This window comes from Rhodamnia argentea, chromosome 6 (genome assembly GCF_020921035.1).
Source record: "Rhodamnia argentea isolate NSW1041297 chromosome 6, ASM2092103v1, whole genome shotgun sequence".
Taxonomy (NCBI): domain Eukaryota; kingdom Viridiplantae; phylum Streptophyta; class Magnoliopsida; order Myrtales; family Myrtaceae; genus Rhodamnia; species Rhodamnia argentea.
This window is the reverse complement of record NC_063155.1, coordinates 17,954,724-17,975,038: the sequence shown is the minus strand read 5'-3', so window position 1 is coordinate 17,975,038 and position 20,315 is coordinate 17,954,724. Positions and strand designations below refer to the sequence as shown.

Below are 20,315 nucleotides of genomic sequence, written 5' to 3'. Positions count from 1 at the left end.
CATTCTTCAAAGCACACTACTAGAAATGTTGATTATGCTCTCATTCCCATTAGATACCCATGCAAACATAAGTGATTGCCTAAGGACTTGAAGCATCGACCCTTGTGTTTCCCGCTTAGTGAGGTATTCTCCTCATTGTCATGTGAAAAATCTGTTAAGCTTTCATGTATCCTCTTGCCTACCATTGACAATCATAGCTTAGTCTTTTTAATGATTAGAGCATGTTTACTTTGACATTTGCATTACTTGTATAACTGTGGAAGGGCCTTTGAGTGGATTTGCTCTCTATTTCTTGTGGCACATAAGGTTTTTATCCTATAGATCTCTGTGAGTATACGGGATTGATCATGCTTCATTTATTTGCATAGTTAATCTAATTTGTTTGCATCTCTCAAATGTTTGTCATAATTTTACAGGAAGATGGCAAGTTCATCAAATGAAAAGGCATATTGGGCCGAGAAGAGGTAGAAACTTTTTGCAAGTTGTGCATTGAACAAATTGAAATAGGGAATCATCCTGCAAAATACAAAAGGGATGGATGGACAGTCATAATTAACAAGTTTGAGGAGCCAAGAGGCAAAAAATATGATAAAAATCAAATGAACAGTAAGTGGGATAATCTTAAGGAAGAATACAAAAAATGGAGAAAATTTTTTCTAAATGAAATAGGACTGGGATGGGATGCAAGGAAGAAGACCATTGGTGCAAGTGATAAATGGTGGGAGAGGAAAATTAAGGTGTTTATGGGCCTGTTTGGTTCAAGATTGCAAATGAGCATTGGGGCTCTAAAGTCCCTTGGCCAAATGCAAATGGTGTTTGGTTCATTTTTTGACTCACTTTGGTAAGATGCAATTGCATCTCAAATGCTCTCCAAAGTCCCTTAGCCCAAAGTACCTCCGGAGGTACTTTGGGCTAAGGGACTTTGGCGAAATGCAACTAATTTTTTTATTATTTTAATTTTTTCACCTTTGCTTGCCGCCACCGCCGCCGGTCGCCGCCGCCGCCGGTCGCCGCCGCCGCCGGTCGCCGCCGCTTTTTTTCCAAAAAGAAAAAATATTTTACAAAGTTCATTTTTCACCAAACAACATTTTCGTCAAAGTTGCTTTTTAAATGTGTTTTTAAAATATACTTTACCAAACACTACTTGCATTTTGAAAAAGGCCTTTAGCCCAAAGGTATTTGCATTTCTCAAAGTCCCTTGGCCAAATGCTGAACCAAACAGGGCCTATCTCTTATTTTGTTATTTTTTTTCTAAGTTCATCTTTTATGATACAACTCACAAAAATGTTCTGCTATAACAGGAGGATCTCGAGCTTATAGTTTTTTGAACGAAAGGTATACATCCATATCTTGAAGTTTTATTGGATACAATGTTCGGGGGTACAATTGCTATTGGAAGTATCACATGGAATCTTGCACAAGGTTTAATCAATAATGAGGATATTGAGGTCCTACAAGCTGATATGGGTGATGATACAAGATCTACTAATGGTAATTTGGAGGGTAATGCAGGTGAACATATTGTTCAACCAAGTCTAAGTAAGAGCCATAAAAGAGCAACGCACATGCAAGCTGGAGGAAAAAAAAAGGAAAAAAATTGACTGGACTCGCTAAGTTAGCATCACAAATTGATAGACTTTGCTCTACTGTTGAAAGTATGAGTAACATCTCTTACAAGGAAGTTTGATCCCGACAAGGAAATTATACAAATATTGAAAGCTGTACTTGAGATTAAGCAAGACCGAATACACTTTTTGGCATTCTCACACTTTGTCTAAAAGAAAGACAACCGGCAGACCGTCATGAACTTGGATGAAGATGAAGAAAGAGTGGAGTGGCTCAAGTTTAAGTTGAAAGAGCATAATCGTCATTACTAGGATGTTAGCTACTTTTTTGAACTTTTTCATATGCTATATTGTTATAATGTGAGATCTATTTCCAATTGGTATGATTTGCACTCTATTTGCACTATGTATGAACTCTATTCCTACTTATGTTTTAATGTGAGACATGTTTTCAATTGATATTCTTTTGATTGGGTGGAGTTTGCATATATATGACGGATGATTTCTATTTATGGATGAATTAGCTTATTTATGTATTTTCCGACTGTAACTCTATATTTTGTTACTTTAACCAACTATGGATGATTCTCCCGAAGGGGAAAATCATGACAAAGAGGACGAAGAATGTTGGCAAATTATGGGAGTTGCTCATGCTACGATGGCTTATTAGGCAATATACAGTTAGAAAGAATCTCGTATGACATTTTCATATATAGGAAATGAACGGTTAGAAGAGTTAATGGACGAAGATGCTACTCCGATAAGGTGCTATCAAATATTTAGAATGGATAGGATTGTATTTAATAGTTTAATGTATGATTTAGTAACAGGCTATGATATTCAAGGAACTAGGAATAGTGATGTAACATAAATGCTTGGAATATTTCTTCTCATTTTAAGACATGGTGTGGGTAATAGGTTAGTACAAGAGTGCTCTCGAGTGCTCGGGAAAACCATAAGCAGGTACTTTAACTTAGTATTAGATAAAGTATGTGTAATGGGAAAAGATTCCATCCGATCGGCAATTTTGGGAAGTTCTAAAGAAGATCATGAATAATTGAAGATTTTATCCACAATTTAAGGTAGGTTTCGCTTATACAATATAAATGTAGAACTAAACATATATTTTGATTATACAATAATATTTTCATTTTTGTGTCAGGATTGTATTGAGGCTATTGATGGCACACATATTCTAGTAGAGGTACGTATATACTATCAGATTCATTTTATTGGAAAAAGAGGAACACCGACTCAAAATGTATCGGCAATGTATAATTTCAACATGGACTTTATTTATGTTTGGATTGGTTGGGAAGGACAAGCTCATGATACTTGTATCTTCTATGAAGCCATTAGGAGACATGATGTACAATTTCCTCATCCTCCTCCAACTTCATGAATTAATAATTTTTGTAGAGTAATATGCATACATGTGTCAATGTGGATTGAATTGACATTATATTTGTGTAGGTAAATATTATTTAGTAGATGCCGAATATCCAAATCGAACAGGTTATTTAGGGCCATACAAAGTAATAAGATATCATTTGCCATAATTGCGACAAGGTCCCACACCTACAGGTTATCGGGAGGTATTTAACCGTGCTCATTCCTCGTTGCGATAAAAAATTGAGTGAGCCTTTGGGGTGTTAAAAAAGAAGTGGAAGATTCTAAAGTAAATGCCAAGTTACCCGTTTAAAAAACAAGTAAAAATTGTGTGCACAATTATATACGAAGAAACGCCGTTACTAATACACATTTTGCAAGAGCTAATTTGGATCTTGATTATGGAGATTCAATTAACCTTAATGGTGTAAATGAGGGGCTAGTGCTTCAAATGATAATTTATCTTCTGACATGGAACATTTACGTGATTGAATAGCTATGAGTTTAGTAAATATTTAAGGATGCTTGTAATTTTCAATGATAACGTAAATCTTGTATCGATGCATATGTGACTATGTTTATTATAATGAAAGTATTCTCTTTTTAATTGTGAAAGAAGTCCACTTTGATATGCTTTTTTTATTTATAAATTTGTTGGTACGCCTTTTTTACATTATTCTCAATGCAAACATATAAACATGGCAGCCATTGTTTTCTTTTTCTAATTTTAAACAAATTAAAATAAAAAAATCTAAATAGGTCACATTAAATGACTTTTCAAACATATATTTACCAAACAATAGTTTCCCAAACTTTCTTCCCAAGGAGCTTTTTAATTACGGTTTACCAAACAATTTTTCATTACATCAAATCCCTTCAGTGGGTTGGATAAAATGTTTTTGCATCCAAATGCACTTTTCGATCGGTTGATTGAATCAAATATTTTGCCATATCATATACTTTATCTAAAACTAAACTAAAGTGCCTACTAATGGTTTCTCCCGAGCGCTGAAAGCATTCTCGTGCTAACCTGTTACCCGCACTATGTCTCAACATATAAAGGAACATTCCAACCATTTCGGCAACATCAATATTCCTAGATCCTTTAAGGCTATAGCGTGTTACTAAGTCATGCGTCAAATTACTAAATACGACTCTATGCATTCGAAACGTATTATAGCACCTTATTGGATTAGCATCTTTGCTCATCAACTCTTTTAACTATGCATAACCTGTATATGATGAGGTCATGTACGGTTGTTTGCAAAGGTACATTGCCCGACAAGTAATAGAAGCTTGAATGACTGCGAGAAGATTCAAGAATTTATTTTCCTCCTCTTTACGGTTTTCCCTTTCGGGAGATTCAATTACTGCTAAATATCGTAACAAAATATTGAGTTAGAATATGAGAAACAAGGAATAGTATTAATCATCCATCAAGAGAAACAATATAGACCATCATAAATATGCAAACTCAACCCCATGAAGAGAACAAGAATTGAAAACAGTTCTTACATTAAAACAAATAATAGAAATTGGGTTCACATATAAAGCAAATAAAAATCTCCCAAGAAAATAAAATGCCATAGTAAAGAGTACAAATAAGATTCCGCAACATCCTAGCTATGACTAAGTTCGTCCATCTCAAACTTTTTTAGTGCATCATTATTCAAACTCATGTAGACCTGCCAATTGTCTTTCTTTTCCTTAAAATATTTGATTGCGAAAAAGTATAACTTTTTATCTTGGACAATCTAAGGTATGGACTCCACCAATTGCATGAGGTCCTTGTAAGGACCAAAATCCGTAATCCGCTTGAGATGCGTCATTGCTCCCACTTTCAACATCGGAAACCAGCCTGTTAATTTGGTTTCCAAGTTGTTGTTGTGGCGTCATTCTCTTTTCTTTCTTTCCTCAAGCTTGCCTCATGGAAGTTTGCGTCACTCTTTTGCGGGTTTGAGTTACATTTGGTTTAACAACATTTGCATCACCTTCAAACTCCAAAATACCATCAGTAGATACATCAAGATCATCGATATTAGGTTGTGTAGCATCAACATCCTCCTCAACACGTAAACCTTGTCTAGGATTCCATGTGATTCCTTCGGTAGCAACTGTACTACTTAACATTCTAGCTAACAACATATCAAAATCAGGATGTATGCCTTTCTTCCTAAAAGCCTTAAACTTATAGTTAGCCTGTTATAATAATAGAGTATTTCAGTAAGTTGTATCAATGAACTTGAACTTAACAAAAAAGTAAATGAAGAAGTGATAAGAATCGGAATTTTAGCCTTCCACCATTGATCGGTCGCAGCAATGGTTTTCTTCTATTCATCCCATCCTAGTCTTGTTTCGCTAAAAATCAATGTCCTCCAATTTTTTTCATTCTTCCTTATGTTTATCCCACTTACTCTTTATTTGAGTTTTGTCATATTTTTTACCCGTTAATTCCTCGAACTTATTAATTATGATTGTCCATCCATCCCTCTTGTTCGTTGTAGGACGGTTGCCTTTTTTCAATTTCCTCGATGCACAACTTACAAAAGTATTTCCACATCTTCAGAAGTCCAATATGCCTTTTCCTTTGATGAACTCGCCATCTTGTAATAATATGAACATAAATACAATTGAGTGGCACACAAAATAAGACATGAAACCAGCAAGCCAATCAAGATAGAACAACAAGACGAACCAACAATTGTGAGGAAACCATGAGAGGAAACCTACAAACTAACCAGCAAACTAGCAATTGCTAACAAATATTTAACATGTACTTTGCGTGTGTGCATAATAAACTATTTTGAGGAGATATGGAGCCTTCACCTTTTAACTATTTCGAGTGTATGCATTATAAATTACATGTACCTGATGTGACACAGCAAGAAGACTTGAAACAACACCTATCACTGACCCGGTGGCACAAAAGCAACAAACAATATGCAATGACTTATAGGGTTAATCATATCCAAAAGATGTCAATAAGTTTTAAGCAGAGGACATTTCTTTTCTTTTGCAGCAAATGATGCACACAACTTTTGTTATGATCTACTTCCATACATGAACTTGTCTAAGGAAAAATTGCAACTGACTGAAATGAATGTTGCATTAACGAATCATCAAAGTTGTCATTTCAAAGTACACACCACCTATCAATTTCGCATGTATTAGCAGGACCCCGAGGCCACCCAATCAAACAAACCATACTTGGTTCTTCTTTACCCTCCTTGTCTCCCCATATCCACCTATGGTCTTTTGGTATCTCATCCTCTCAGACACCAAGAACTAATTGAAATGAATAGCTCCAAAAGAGCAATTGCATCTGCCCAAAGTCGTCCAAAAAACGAACCAAACGCTATTTGCATTTAGCCAAACCTCTTTAAAGGTCCAAAGCCCCTTTCAATTACCGAACCAAAAAGACATCTGCATTTTCCCAAAGGCTTTTGGGGAAGCCTTTCCAAACACAATGTCCACTTATGAGTGTACGTTTCAACATGTGAACCTCGTGACAAAACGTAGAGCCATTGCGGAGCTTTCACTAGACATGTTCTCAATCCTCACGACTCGCAGTTCCAACCCTGGTTGGCCTATCCGATTCTGCAAGTTCTACTTCGCTTGTGCACCCTCTTCCTTGCTCTGATCCGAGTTTCTAGCCAACGTCCACAGCATTGCCGGGCTCGACCGCACGCAGATCTCTCTCCAGAGCCAGCTCGCTGCACACTATGTCTTTCCCCCGATGTTCGCCTTGTGCCTATCCAGTGTGAGTTCTAACAGCAATAGAGGGGTCATCTTATCTGGTGTGGACCGTACAACATGTTTCTCGGGGTTGATGTCTTGAGCGGGTTGCAGTACTCGCCGCCGACCATTCGATAGAGAGGGAAGTACTTCATCAGAGAATGAGATCAATCAGGATAAATCAGAAACCTGTGCCATTGAACACCTCTCTACTAGATAATAATGTTAAGTCAAACTTGAAATTTCAAGTTTTTTTTTTTAAACTAGAGAGCCCTCTTTAGATGGATAAGTCTTCGAGTCAATACATCTCGAATTAACCTCATGCAACATGTAAGACTCGAGTCTAAGCCTGTATAAGTGCCTAATGCATGGAATTGCCGGCATATGATGAAGTGAGAATCAAACACATGTCATGCTATGTCTAATCCACATACAAGTTAGATCCTTAACTGCTAAACCAAATTTGTGAGATTATAGTAAAAATTTCGTTCTCAATACCAAAATCAAAACTCAAATTGTGAAGATTTTTTACTCTGAATTTATTTTCTTATCAATCATATTGTTATTAGCTCATGCGAGATGTTCCATATTAACAAGTGCATGTTTCAGCAGGCAATGGATGAGCTAGGATCAGCACCACAACGCCATACACAGTTTTGGACCACTCAATTTTCATCGCAGTGATTCGATTCTTCACTTGCAAGCTCTTGCGTCTATTGCAAGCGGAAGTGATCCCCCTATTCCCGACATGTTACGACCAAGCTAGGTTCCCAAGCACCCGGGTCGATCTTGGAGGCCTGCCCGTCGAATTCGTCATGCAATACGAGGACACCATTTGGATGATCTTCGGGTAGAACTCCATGGTCGAGGCATGGCCGGCAACACTCTACCTGGCCTTCATCGATGGGGGGTTGCGACCCAAGTACCTGACCGTGATCAGGGCTCATCAGTTCGAATATAATCTCTTGCGGTTCGACGTGGCTAGGTCGGGGTTTAGTTCGTCACTGTTGTAGCGCCGGGCTAGCTGTGCCACCTTCATCTTCACTAAAATTGCCCACAAGCCGAGTCATTGCCTAAAGAAGAAATGAATGCACTATGTACAAAACCAAAGTGCATTTGCATTTTTTATTTATGAAATAAAGTGCGTAGCTTGTTTTGATTTTAACAGTTCAGTTGATTTATCGAACGGGTGGGCCGAATTAGATAAAAAACGGTCTGACTTAAATAAACACATTTAATTTATTTTGATTTATTGTCATACGATGCAAATTTAATGATCGATACCGAACTATTTATTTCGACAAAGATAATCCCAATATATTCCGAACCACACACGACACGCTGATGACAATTTTCAAGCGGTCGGCCCGTTTTCGGCAGGCCCTTCTTTCACGAAGAGTATATCATTGCTCAAGACAAAGTAGCCAACAAATCAAACAAATATGCTAGAGTTAGATAAGAAATGGTTCGACTTAAATAAACATATTTAATTTATTTTGATTTATTGTCATACGATGCAAATTTAATGATCGATACCGAATTATTTATTTCGACAAAGATAATCCTAATAAATTCTGAACCACACGCGACGACGCGCTCATGACAATTTTCAAGCAGTCGGCCCGTTTTCGGTGGGCCCTTCTTTCGCGGAGAGTATATCATTGCTCAAGACAAAATAGCCAACAAATCAAACAATATGCTAGAAACAAGTGATCTTATCTGATTCTGATCAGTTCCGAGAGTAAAATTCTCAACTTTTCTGTGAAAAACTGATTGGATCAAGAAGCCCCTCCGTGGCCATTGGAGCCTCATTTCTGTACTGCTACCGTCTATCATCTCTTCCCAAGTGGGCGGCACCAAGAGAACGGCGGCCAACGCACGGGGAATGGCGATGGCTCCGGACTACGGCGCTTTCGTGAGCAAATTCATCCTCAAACCGCCTTCCTCTCCGTCTCCGTCGCTTCCCTTGACAGGCCTCACCTTCGCCGTCAAGGACATGTGAGTGGTTACTTCCTCCATCGTTGCTCAACTGCGACCCGGTTCGTTACAGTCTCTGTTTCTCTGTCTATGTAGCCCAGGTTTGGTTACTGGGTATTTACTTTTCCTTCTTTCCATCAAGCGGGAAAATGATTTGGGCCGTGTGTTTTTCCCCCACTTTTGCGTGGTTTGTGAAGATGGGTCTGCTTGGGTAGTAAGTAGCTATTAGCTTCAGATTATTCAATGAAGTATTGAACCTTGTCACGGGAAACGAAGACCAAATGAGAAGATAATCACTTACCCATTACCAGGTGTTCAGCTGACATGGGGTTCGATGATCAATTAGATATAATCGGCGAATATGGGGGGACCCGTGTTCAAAGCAGCAAAGAAAAGTGGGGGAGGTGGTCATTTTGAGTACCATCACACACCGTGTCAAATTGATGACGAGGTGTGTGATGCTCCCCGCTTTTTCTTCCTGAAGGTTTTTGAAAAGAGTACAAAGAATGGAGCATAGACAGCTCAATTAAAGCTCACTGCATATGCCTGATTGACTTGTAGCTGGAAAATTTGTTTTGATCGATATGTTTTTGTTTCCGTAAATGTCGGAATTTCATCCTTGGTCTAGCGAGTGAGTCTTCGTAGTTTACATTTATCACTGAATTAAAGGGAGAGATCTAACTATTACCATGTGTTTCTCACGATGGTAGCGCTACTCATACGTGCTTCTTCTGTGAAAAGGCTTGGAACTTTACATTGATTCCTGCTGCTATGTGTAGTTGGACATTTCTGAGACTGAAGTTTGTGTTGGTTTTTTCATACCGAATTCCATGTGCAGTTTCGACATCGAAGGACATGTGACTGGGTTTGGAAATCCTGATTGGGCAAGGACTCACGTGCCTGCATCTTCCACAGCTCCAGCTGTTTTAGATGTGTTGAAAGCAGGCGCTACATGTGTGGGAAAAACTGTCATGGATGAAATGGCATACAGGTTAGTGTCTGCGAAATTGGCTTATAAACTCAGCGTCTTGCTGCGATTGAAAAATACTACTCAAACTCGAGAATTGTGGCTTTCTGTCAAGAGTAGAGAGCATGCAAGGAATCAAGATAAGGTAGGTGTGTAATTGTGCTTAGCCTTAGCCTTAGCTTGCAGAGACAATTGGGGATGAGCTAGACTAGTTGCATGGCTAGAGCTGCCAAAGACTGTGTACCAGCTTCTCGCTAACTACTTTAGACAACCTGCAATGCGGTCGCATTCAGATAGTCTTCCCAAGATCAGATTTTAGAGTTCTGAATCTTGGAAGGAAGTCTCTTGACTTGCCATTGAAGAAGGCATCATGATTTGAGAACTTTCTTTTGCGTATTTCGTTTTGAACTCGGATGGTTAGCTTAAGATAGGAATGCTTACCAAGGCAAAGACGGGATAAATGCATCACATACATAGTTCACCGAGGTTGACTTTGAGGAGTTCTAGCTTGAGAATGGAATTTCCAAGGTAGCCTCTTCCTTCGTAATTAGCTTCCAAAGGAAGTTCTACTTTAAAGTGAGGAATGTAATTCACCGAAATAATTCTTAATGTGGTGGCAGCATAATTGGGGAGAATAAACATTATGGCACGCCAAGGAACCCATGTGCACCCGATCGCGTGCCTGGAGGATCTTCCAGTGGTTCTGCTGTTGCAGTAGGAGCTATGCTTGTTGATTTCTCCCTGGGTAAAGCACTTCATCTGGAATTGCTCTGAGATTTTCTCAGTTTATCCTTTGAAGAAAGCTAAAAGTTCTGCATGGTTGCAGGAACCGACACTGGAGGAAGTGTAAGAGTACCCGCATCATATTGTGGAATTCTTGGATTTCGGCCTTCACATAATGCCGTTAGCACTGTTGGAGTCATTCCCATGGCACAAAGTCTTGATACAGTGGGTGAGAATTCTGCTGCTTTTTCATGGCCTCAATCTTTTGATGAAAATAGTCATGGGTTTCAGCTTCTTAAAGAAGGAAAGTTCAATGAAAGACTTAGGTTCCTTTTTTTTTTTGCCTGACATTGGTAGACCCATGGTGAACGGTGTGCCTCTTTCGAAACTTTTTGTCTACTTTTTCCGTAGGTTTTGTATTGCACCATAATTTCATCTTCAAGTATTCTGAAATGATAGCACAGCGGCCAACTGGCTGCTTCACACTTCTTCCTTGTTCTGTTTTTTCTGTTGCATATGCAAGCTTTCCCCATCTATGAAAGTATTCACATAATCCCGTTCATGATAGGTGTGAATTTATTTTGTTGGCTTCCTTTCTAGATTCCTGCCGTGATAAGCTTGTAAATGAATATTTGTTTGCTGTTGTCTTTCTTTGCGGTCTTATCTAGGGTGGTTTGCTAGGGAACCAAGTGTCTTGAAGCAGGTCGGTCGTGTTCTTCTCGAGTTGCCTGATGAAGATCCCGTTAGACCTAGTCAGATCATTATTCCGCGAGATTGTTTCCAGCTTTTAGGCATTCCAACTGAGCGACTGACTCAAGCTCTTGTAAGATCAGTTGAGAAATTACACGGAGGTAAGAAGATAAAGCAGAAAATGGTTTAGCTCAAATTGTGCAGGCAGTCCTGAAGCACAGTAATGTGGAAGGAACTTATCACTAGAGATGGAGTTGAGCTGGACTGGAGTTGGATAATGTCTCAACTAATATATATGTCTAGTCCCTAACTTGTTTTCTTTTTGTATCTGATGTCTCCGTAATGCGAATCAGCGCAGGTGATATAATTAAGCACAGCATCCTTGGCGACTACGTCAGAGACAACGTTCCGGCCTTGAGTTCTTTCCTATCTGAAATAAATGAGGATCATGTGAACAACATTCCATCTTTGGCAGCTCTTTCTAGTGCAAGGCGGTTGCTTCAGAGGTGGTGATGTGGATCTAAATCCTCGTTGGATTTATTCCATTTGTGCATTGTGTGGGATATTAAAGTGAACTGCTGTCTAGAGAAGAATTGTGATTAACCTTGAATCGTAGGTATGAGTTCAAGAATAACCATAAGGAATGGGTCTCTGCTGTCAATCCTGATTTGGGCCCGGGAATATCAGATCATGTCAGGGAAGCCCTCCAGACGACTGAGGAAAATATTGATGTCTGTTGGTCAGTGAAGAAAGAATTCCATGCTGCTCTTACTTCCCTGCTTGGGGTATGTCCCTCTCTGGTCATCTCGCATGCCTTGAGTTCATAGTTGTCTTCTGTAACTGTTCTTGGCTTCTTGCTATGTTTAACATTATGTTATGAATTTCCCAAAAGAAATGCATGATTGGTAGAGTAAGAATAATCAAAGAATTGGTGAATTTGCCAAAAGAAATGTATAATTGACCTAATAACTGGAGGAATTATCAAAGAATACTGTCCTTATTTCTCTTTCTCGAGCAATTTGAATTGTAAAAGAAGAAGGTGCTATTCTCTTTGGTACAGGATTTCGGTATCCTTGCAATCCCCACGGTTCCTTGGCCTCCCCCAAAGCTACAAACAGATTCATCTGCCCTGGAAGTTTTTGGTGCTAAGGCATTCAATTTGCTTTCCATTGCCGGTGTATCGGGATTCTGTCAGGTTGTACAAATTGTCTTTCACTATGCAACCGTAAAGCTATGATGCTCCTATCTTGATTAATGTAATGCTTCCATGCGATCTATAATTAAGTGTCTACAATTCACATTTACAGGTAAGCATACCGATGGGGCTGCACGGTAATTTGCCTATCTCGATATCCTTGCTGGCGAAATGCGGTGCTGATGGGTTCCTGCTAGACCTCGTCGAGACACTGTATGAGTCTCTTAAGGAACATATTGCTATTGCAGAGAAATCATTTTGACGTATCTATGTCTGATCATTTTCCTGAGACAGTTCTAGCTATATTTACGGGTCGATATCCTACTGTTTCTTGCTCTATATTTACAAGGTCTGTGTTATAGCTATAGATTCTCTTTTCCCCGGTACAACCTAGTTGACATAAAAACTTGCACTCACCACGCCAGATCATACCCCATCGAAGGGGAATTTGGCCCAAATACCAAAATGAGTGAAACTTATGACATGCTTCGGTAGAAGAATATGATATATCTAGTATCTAGATAGGTAGGAAGAACAAGATTCTGTAAAATATTTATTTCTCTTTTCTTTATAGTATAATGTATACGAGGACTTGGATTAATTCTCACGAATGCACGCAAATCGTCGGCATCATGAGCATCCGGTAAAGTTGCTCTCATAGATGGTGGGGCGCGACGTGACCCCTTAAGCTAGTCCGTCCAGCTAAAAGACATTGTGATTTTGTTGCGCCGGAATTCGTGTGCGAGGAAATATCTTTCACCGAAAGTTGTGATTTTTGGCTTTTTTAAAACGAATTGGGTTTCGTGGTGATTTGGACAGCAAGTCTCAACAAATCACAAGAAATGGGTATACTTCGTTGGGATTTAATCGACGATGAGGTACACAACACTTTGCCGGTATTTAATTGACGATAAAGTGGGATGATAGATAGATATGATATCAGAATTTAAATGGCAACGAAGTGTCTGAAACTACGATTTAAGTACGGGAATTGAAAGATACAAGAATATAAAGTTGCGGAAAGTAAAGATAAATGTAAAGAACATTGAATTCTGTCATTGATTGAAGAGGGGTTCTAAAGAGTATACTTAGGGTACTTATAACTAACGGCGGATACACATAGTGATTACCAAATTAGAAAGAACAAATAACCTCCTTTCCAATGGAAGTTGCTGCACGAACATATAAGACATAACTAACCAACATTTACCTTCGCGTCGGTCGCTCACTCTCGATACTGATGAATTTACGAGAAACTTGAAGAATTTCGTTGATAACTTCACGCTGTGTTGTCGATAACTTCACTACTAGTGAGTTACCGATTCCCTTCAAATTATCATTAACTTTGTTCATTATTGACCAAACTCTGCTCTTATCGGATAAGTTTGATACTTGCCAATAACAATCAAAAGTTAGCCATTTTTTTGTGTCAACAAATGTTCCCTTAAAAGAATTGTATCATTCATGGATTAATTGATTTTCATATTAAGTAATTAGGTGTCAAAATGTGCCCCCTTGTCTTCGGCAAATTCAATTTTCCTTTGTCGAATGTTATCTTGGTTAGATTCATCATCGGTCACGTCTTTTCACAGAAACCACATTTTGTGTAAAATCTTCTTGTAGCCCTCTACTTTGTTTTTAAGTACTTGCTCATAGTTAGACACACTCGTTGCCAATTCAAATAAATTGGAAAAGTTTTGGTCTTCGAACTTTTCTCTTAGATTGAATTTATATCCATTAAAAGCCAAATTCGCGGATTCTTTCTCTGATAGTAAAGTAAAGCATTTATTTCTAGTCTTTTTAAATTGAGCAATAAACTAATCGACTGACTCGTTATTGTATTGATAGAGTAGCCAAATCAATAATCGATACCTCGGGCATCGTTCAATAAAATTGAGAATGGAATTGTTTCTCCATTTTTTCCCAATTACATATTGAATTAGGTGGTAAGACGGTGGGTATACCAGGCAAAAGCAATTTTCGACAAGGACAAAGGAAATAACCTAAGCCTTAAAAAGTCATTTGTCTTTGTTTCTCCGTATTGGGCTATAAATTGACAAATATGTTTAATAGTCGATTGTTCATCTTCTCCACTAAAAAAAGGAAAATTTTGGGATTTTAATGCTTCTTGGAAATGGCTGGTTATACAATTACAAATAACCATGTATGACATTTTCATATACAGGAAATGAATGGTTAGAAGAGTTGACGGACGAAGATGCTAATCCGATAATGCCTATCAAATGTTTAGAATGGATAGGATCATATTTAATAATTTAATGCATGATTTAGTAACAGGTTATGATCTTCAAGGAACTACGACTAGTCATGTAACAGAAATGCTTAGAATATTTCTTCTCATTCAAGGATATGGTATGGGAAATAGGTTAGTATAAGAGCGCTTTCAGCGCTCCGGGGAAACCATTAGTAGGTACTTTAGCTTAGTAGTAGATAAAGCATGTCCAATGGAAAAAGATTTGATGATCGGCAATTTAGGAAAGTTCCAAAGAAGATCTGAAATAATCAAAGATTTTATCCATATTTTAAGGTACGTTTCACTTATACAATATAAATGTAGAACTAAACATATATTTCAATTATATAATAATATTTTTATTTTCATGTCGGGATTCTATTGAGGCTATTGATGGCACACACATTCCAATAGTGGTACATACACACGATCAGATTCGTTTTATTGTTCGAAAAGGAACACTAACTCAAAATATATTGGCGGTATGTAATTTTAACATGAAATTTATTTATGTTTGGGCTGGTTGAGAAGGACAAGCTCATGATATTCATGTACAATTTCCTCATCCTCCTCTAAGTTCGTGAATTAATGATTTTTGTAGAGTAATTTGTATACATGTGTCGATATTGATTGAATTTACATTATATTTGTGTAGGTAAATATTATTTAGTAGATGCTGGATATCCAAATCGAACCGGTTATTTGGAGCCATACAAAGAAATTAGATATCATTTGTTAGAATTTCGGCAATGTCTCACACCTACAAGTTATCGGGAGGTATCATGCTCATTCCTTGCTGCGATCAGAAATTGAGCGAATCTTTGGTGTGTTAAAAAAGAAGTAGAAGATTCTGAAGCAAACGCCAAGTTACCCGTTTGAAAAACAAGTGAAAATTGTGATAACAACAATGACTTTGCACAATTATATATGAAGAATGTCGTCAATGATACACATTTTGCAAAAGCTGATATGAATGTTGATTATGGATATTCATTTAACCTTAATGATGTAAATGAAGGGACTAGTGCTTCAAATGATGATTTATCTTATGACATGGAACGTTTACGTGATCGAATAGCCATGAGTTTAGTAAATATACTTGTAACTTTCAATGATAACGTAAATCTTGTATTGGTGCATATGTGACTATGTTTACTATAATGAAAGTACTCACTTTTTAATTGTGAAAGAAGTCCCCTTTAATATGATTTTTTTATTTATAAATTTGATGGTACGCCTCCTTTACATCATTCTCAACGGAAACATATAAATGTGGCGGTCATTGTTTTCTTTTTCCAATTGTAAACAAATTAAAATAAAAAATCTAAATATATCACATTAAATGACTTTCCGAATATTTATTTACCAAATAGTACTTTCCCAAACTTTCTTCCCAAGACACTTTTAAATTACAGTTTACCAAACAGTTTTTGTATTTCGCCAAATCCATTCGGACTAAAGGCATTTGCATTTTCCCAAAGGCTTTTCCCAAAAGCCTTTCCAAACACTGTGTCCACTTATGAGTGTACGTTTCAATAGGTGAACCCGTGACAAAACATAGAGCCGTTACGGAGCTTTCACTAGGTATGTTCTCAATCCTCACGACTCACGGTTCCAACCCCGGTCGGCCTTTCCGATTCTATAAGTTCTACTTCGCTTGCGCTCCCTCTTCCTTGCTCCGATTCGGGTTGCCGGCCTACGTCCATGGCGTCGCCGGGCTTGGCCGCTAGTCGATCTCTCTCCAGAGCCAGCTCGCTTCGCACCGTGGCATTCCCCTGATGTTCGCCTTGTGCCTCACCGGTCCGAGCAATAACAGCAATAGAGGGGTCATCTTCTTTGGTGACGGATAGTACTATTGGGAGATATCTTCGAATGGAATGAACAATGAGTCAGACTTTGAGGCGTGATAGTGCTATCTTTAAGGATTTATTTGCCCAACAACGTTGCTAATGGTTTTTGGCAAATATTTGCCAGGATACAACAAATTCTCGATGAGAATAACATATAGCAACTCCGATGTTTTTTTAGGATTTCTCTAGGGAAACAATTGAAAAAACAATAGCTGTATTTCTCGTTTGGAAAGAAATAAAATTTTTTTTTGAAAGAAGACGATGTAATAAATTGAATAGAAACAATTAGTAATTTATAGAGAAACCATTTGAAGAGACGCAATCTTCAAATGTTAAGAAGTTATGCCCGAACATGCACAATCTCTCGAAGGTTAAGAAATTATGTCCGAATAGACACAATCTTTCAAAAGGTTATGCGGTTGTGTCCGAACACACATTATTCGGACGCACTTTTTCAAATGTTGTAAGAGCCCTTTGTGAGCAATCACACTCTTTCAATAGGACACAATGGTTATTGTTGTTAGTGCCAAAATTAGTCCACATGCGCACTCACATCTTTTCAATGTGAGCCAATGCATCTCTTAGTTTGTTTGTAAAACAAACTACCAACAAATACAACATGCTTCCCGGGGTTGATGTCTTGAGCGGGTTGCAATAAACGCTGCTAACGATCCGACGAAGAGGGAAGTACTTCGTCAGGGTGAGATCAATCAGGATAACTTAAAAACCTGTGCCATTGAACACTTCTCTACTAGGTAATAATGTTAAGTCAAACTTGAAATTTCAAGTTTTTTTTTTTTTTCAAATAACTAGAAAGCCCTCTTTAGATGGATAAATCTTCGAGTCAATAGATCTCGAATTAACCTCATGGAACATGTAAGACACGAGTCTAAGCCCGTATGAGTGGCTCATGCATGGAATTGCCGACATATGATGATGTGAGAATCAAACACATGTCATGCTACGTCTAATCCACATACAAGTCAGATCCCTAACCGCTAAACCAAATTCATGAGATTATATTAGAAATTTCGTTCTCAATACCAAAATCAAAACTCCAATTGTGAAGATTTTTTACTCTGAATTTATTTTCTTATCAATCATATTATTATTAGCCCATGCGAGATGTTCCATATTAACAAGTGCATGTTTCGGCAAGCAATGGACGAGTTAGGATTAGCACCACAACGCCATACACAGTTTTGGAGCACTCAATTTTTGTTGCAGTGATTCGATTCTTCACTTGTGAGCTCTCACGTCTACTGCAAGCGGAAGCGATCCTCCTGTTCCCGGCATGCTACGACCAAGCTAGGTTCCCGAGCACCCTGGTCGGTCTTGGAGTCCCGCTCGTCCAATTTGTCATGCAATATGAGGATACCATCTGGACGATCTTCGGCTCAAACTCCATGGTTGAGGCACGGCCGGCGACACTCTGCTTGGCCTTCGTCGATAGGGGGTTGCAACCCAATTGGGGCTCATCAATTCGAATATAATCTCTTGAGGTTCGACGTGGCGAGGTTGAGGTTGGGGTTTAGTTCGTTGCTGTTGCTGCGCCAGACTAGCTGTGCCACCTTCAGCTTCACTAAAATTGACCCACTAGCCGAGTCATTGCCTAAAGAAGAAATGAATGCACTATGTACAAAACCAAAGTGCATTCGAATTTTTTATTTATGAAATAAAGTGCGTAGCTTGTTTTGGTTTTAACAGTTCAGTTGATTTATCAAACGGTTGGGCTGAGTTAGATAAAAAACGGTCCGACTTAAATAAACACATTTAATTTATTTTGATTTACTATCATATCATGCAAATTTAATGATCGATATCGAACTATTTATCTCGACAAAGATAATCCTAATATATTCCGAACCACACACGACGCGCTCGTGACAATTTTCAAGCAGTCAGCCCATTTTTGGCGGGCCCTTCTTTCGCGGAGAGTGTATCATTGCTCAAGACAAAATAGCCAACAAATCAAACAAATATGCTAGAGTTAGATAAAAAATAGTCCGACTTAAATAAACATATTTAATTTATTTTGATTTATTGTCATACAATGCAAATTTAATGATTGATACCGAACTATTTATTTCGAAAAAGATAATCCTAATATATTCCGAACCACACACGATGCACTCATGACAATTTTCAAGCAATTGGCCCGTTTTCGGCGGGCCCTTCTTTTGCGGAGAGTATATCATTGCTCAAGATAAAATAGCCAACAAATCAAACAAAAATGCTAGAGTTAGATAAAAATCGGTCCAACTTAAATAAACACATTTAATTTATTTTGATTTATTGTCATACGATGGAAATTTAATGATTGACACCGAACTATTTATATCGATAAAGATAATCCGAATATATTCCGAACCACACACCACGCGCTCATGACAATTTTCAAGTAGTCGGCCCGTTTTCGGCGGGCCCTTCTTTCGCGGAGAGTATATCGTTGCTCAAGACAAAATAGCCAACAAATCAAACAAATATGCTAGAAACAAGTGATCTTATCCGATTCCGATCGCTTCCGAGTAGGCATGGCTACGGGTTGTGAACCGCCGGTTCCGATTTCAGGCCGATTCAAGGTCTAGTTCCGATTCCGAATTTAAAATTTAATTTTAAATAATAAATTATGAAATTAAAAAATAATAAATTATCAATTATAAATTATAGTCAAATTGTACATTGTAATCAAATTTGGGGGAAACAAAAGGAGAGGGAATGGGCTTGAACTTAATAAATTATCATTAAGCATCTACATATCTTCTTGGGGATAGAAGAATCAAAGCAAATGTAGTTCTTTTACCTTTGATAACCCCAACTTGCCTCATCGTTAATTGTCGCTACCCGTGGTGGTGGTATCTTCAATATCATTATTGAAGAATTCGTTGTCTCGATCCAGCTCTTGTTGTTAAAATTTAACCTTTGTTCAATCATGGACACAAGCTTGAGCCTCCATAGCATCTGGATTTAATCTTGAACGGCAGTTGTCCAAAATTAATCCTCCAGCACTAAATACTTGTTCAACTATAACCGTTGAAGAAGGGCTTGCGAACATCTGTCTTGCGATGAGAGCGAGGACTGAGAATTTGTTTGAATGAGTCTTCCACCACTTCATAATTTTGAAATCTATGTTGTGTTCGAAATCACGGAACTCAAAAGCAATGGTTAAATAATTTTCTAATTCGAAAATATTACATGTTGCTCCATTTTGTCTTTTTTGTCTATTAATTAGCAGATTGTACCCTTTACTAAGTCTACCACTCTCCTCCCTTTGTGAGGCACTAGAATGAGAGGATCCACTATCACCTAAAGCATATCTACTACAAAATTCATTATATAATGCTACTATAGCGTTTTTAACATCTACATGTATAGTTTTAATATCTACTGTTTTATTCAAATGTCAACAATCATAGTAATAATCATTCAGATAATCATACAAATAATCTAATTTAGTACGTGGATCGAAAGCAATAACAACCAAATAAATAAGAGGAATGCAGGCATAATAATGCAGTCATTTTGCTTTCATTGCTATAATAGTTGGAGCTAATTGAAAATCTTGCTCATATTTACAAAAAATACTAGTAATGTTAACACACTCTATTAAAAATAAATGCGTAGTAGGATAATAAACACCAGATAAAGTATAAGTTGCATCATTAAAAACTTTCAAAAAATCTAAATTTTTTTTTGCAAACAACCTAATCTTCAGGAAGTAAAGTAATTTCAAAAAAATTATTTGAAATAAATGTATGTAATAAATCTTTATAAGCAAAAGATTGATGAAGCAACTTGTAAGTAGAATTCCAACGAGTCGGAATATCTTTTGGAAATCTTTTTGCTTTTTGTTAATGTGATTTACAAAATCTGCCCTATTATTTCATAACTTGGGGACGACTCCATAAAAATTTAATTGCTCTCTTTATTGGGGTGAGAAAAGTTTCAAGAGTTCGTAAACCATATTGTA

The 20,315-nt window shown here is 37.7% G+C and overlaps 1 protein-coding gene, 1 long non-coding RNA gene and 1 pseudogene across 5 annotated transcripts; 2 read left to right on the top strand and 1 right to left on the bottom strand.

Moving 5' to 3' along the window:
- Positions 1 to 372: 372 nt before the first annotated feature.
- LOC125315441 lies at positions 373 to 2,132 on the top strand (annotated as a pseudogene).
- A 192-nt stretch (positions 2,133 to 2,324) lies between these two features.
- On the bottom strand, positions 2,325 to 11,458 carry LOC125315450. Its single transcript, XR_007198716.1, has 3 exons — positions 11,449 to 11,458; positions 8,789 to 8,793; positions 2,325 to 2,498 (listed from the first exon to the last, which is right to left on the bottom strand). It is a non-coding gene; the product is annotated as an uncharacterized LOC125315450 (long non-coding RNA).
- LOC125315440 (amidase 1-like) lies at positions 8,347 to 12,555 on the top strand. Of its 4 annotated transcripts, XM_048280450.1 has the most exons (10): positions 8,694 to 8,880; positions 8,978 to 9,061; positions 9,505 to 9,657; positions 10,254 to 10,378; positions 10,460 to 10,585; positions 11,025 to 11,207; positions 11,405 to 11,552; positions 11,663 to 11,831; positions 12,107 to 12,241; positions 12,354 to 12,555. In XM_048280450.1, exons 2-10 carry the CDS (start codon positions 8,991 to 8,993, stop codon positions 12,501 to 12,503), a joined length of 1,260 nt encoding a protein of 419 aa, XP_048136407.1. In that variant the 5' UTR covers positions 8,694 to 8,880; positions 8,978 to 8,990; the 3' UTR covers positions 12,504 to 12,555. The 4 variants fall into 4 exon arrangements, with proteins under 4 accessions (XP_048136404.1, XP_048136407.1, XP_048136406.1 ...); XM_048280447.1 differs by lacking the exons at positions 8,694 to 8,880; positions 8,978 to 9,061 and adding an exon at positions 8,347 to 8,687; XM_048280449.1 differs by lacking the exon at positions 8,694 to 8,880 and having other exon boundaries at positions 8,940 to 9,061.
- The last annotated feature ends 7,760 nt before the right edge of the window (positions 12,556 to 20,315 follow it).

Bases quoted from the DNA above. Each gene is read 5' to 3' on its own strand.
- LOC125315440 (XM_048280447.1), top strand. From the start codon at position 8,575: ATGGCGATGGCTCCGGACTACGGCGCTTTCGTGAGCAAATTCATCCTC. The intron at 8,688-9,504 runs GTGAGTGGTTAC...TTCCATGTGCAG, and splicing joins ACCTTCGCCGTCAAGGACAT to TTTCGACATCGAAGGACATG. The intron at 10,379-10,459 runs GTAAAGCACTTC...GCATGGTTGCAG, and splicing joins GCTTGTTGATTTCTCCCTGG to GAACCGACACTGGAGGAAGT.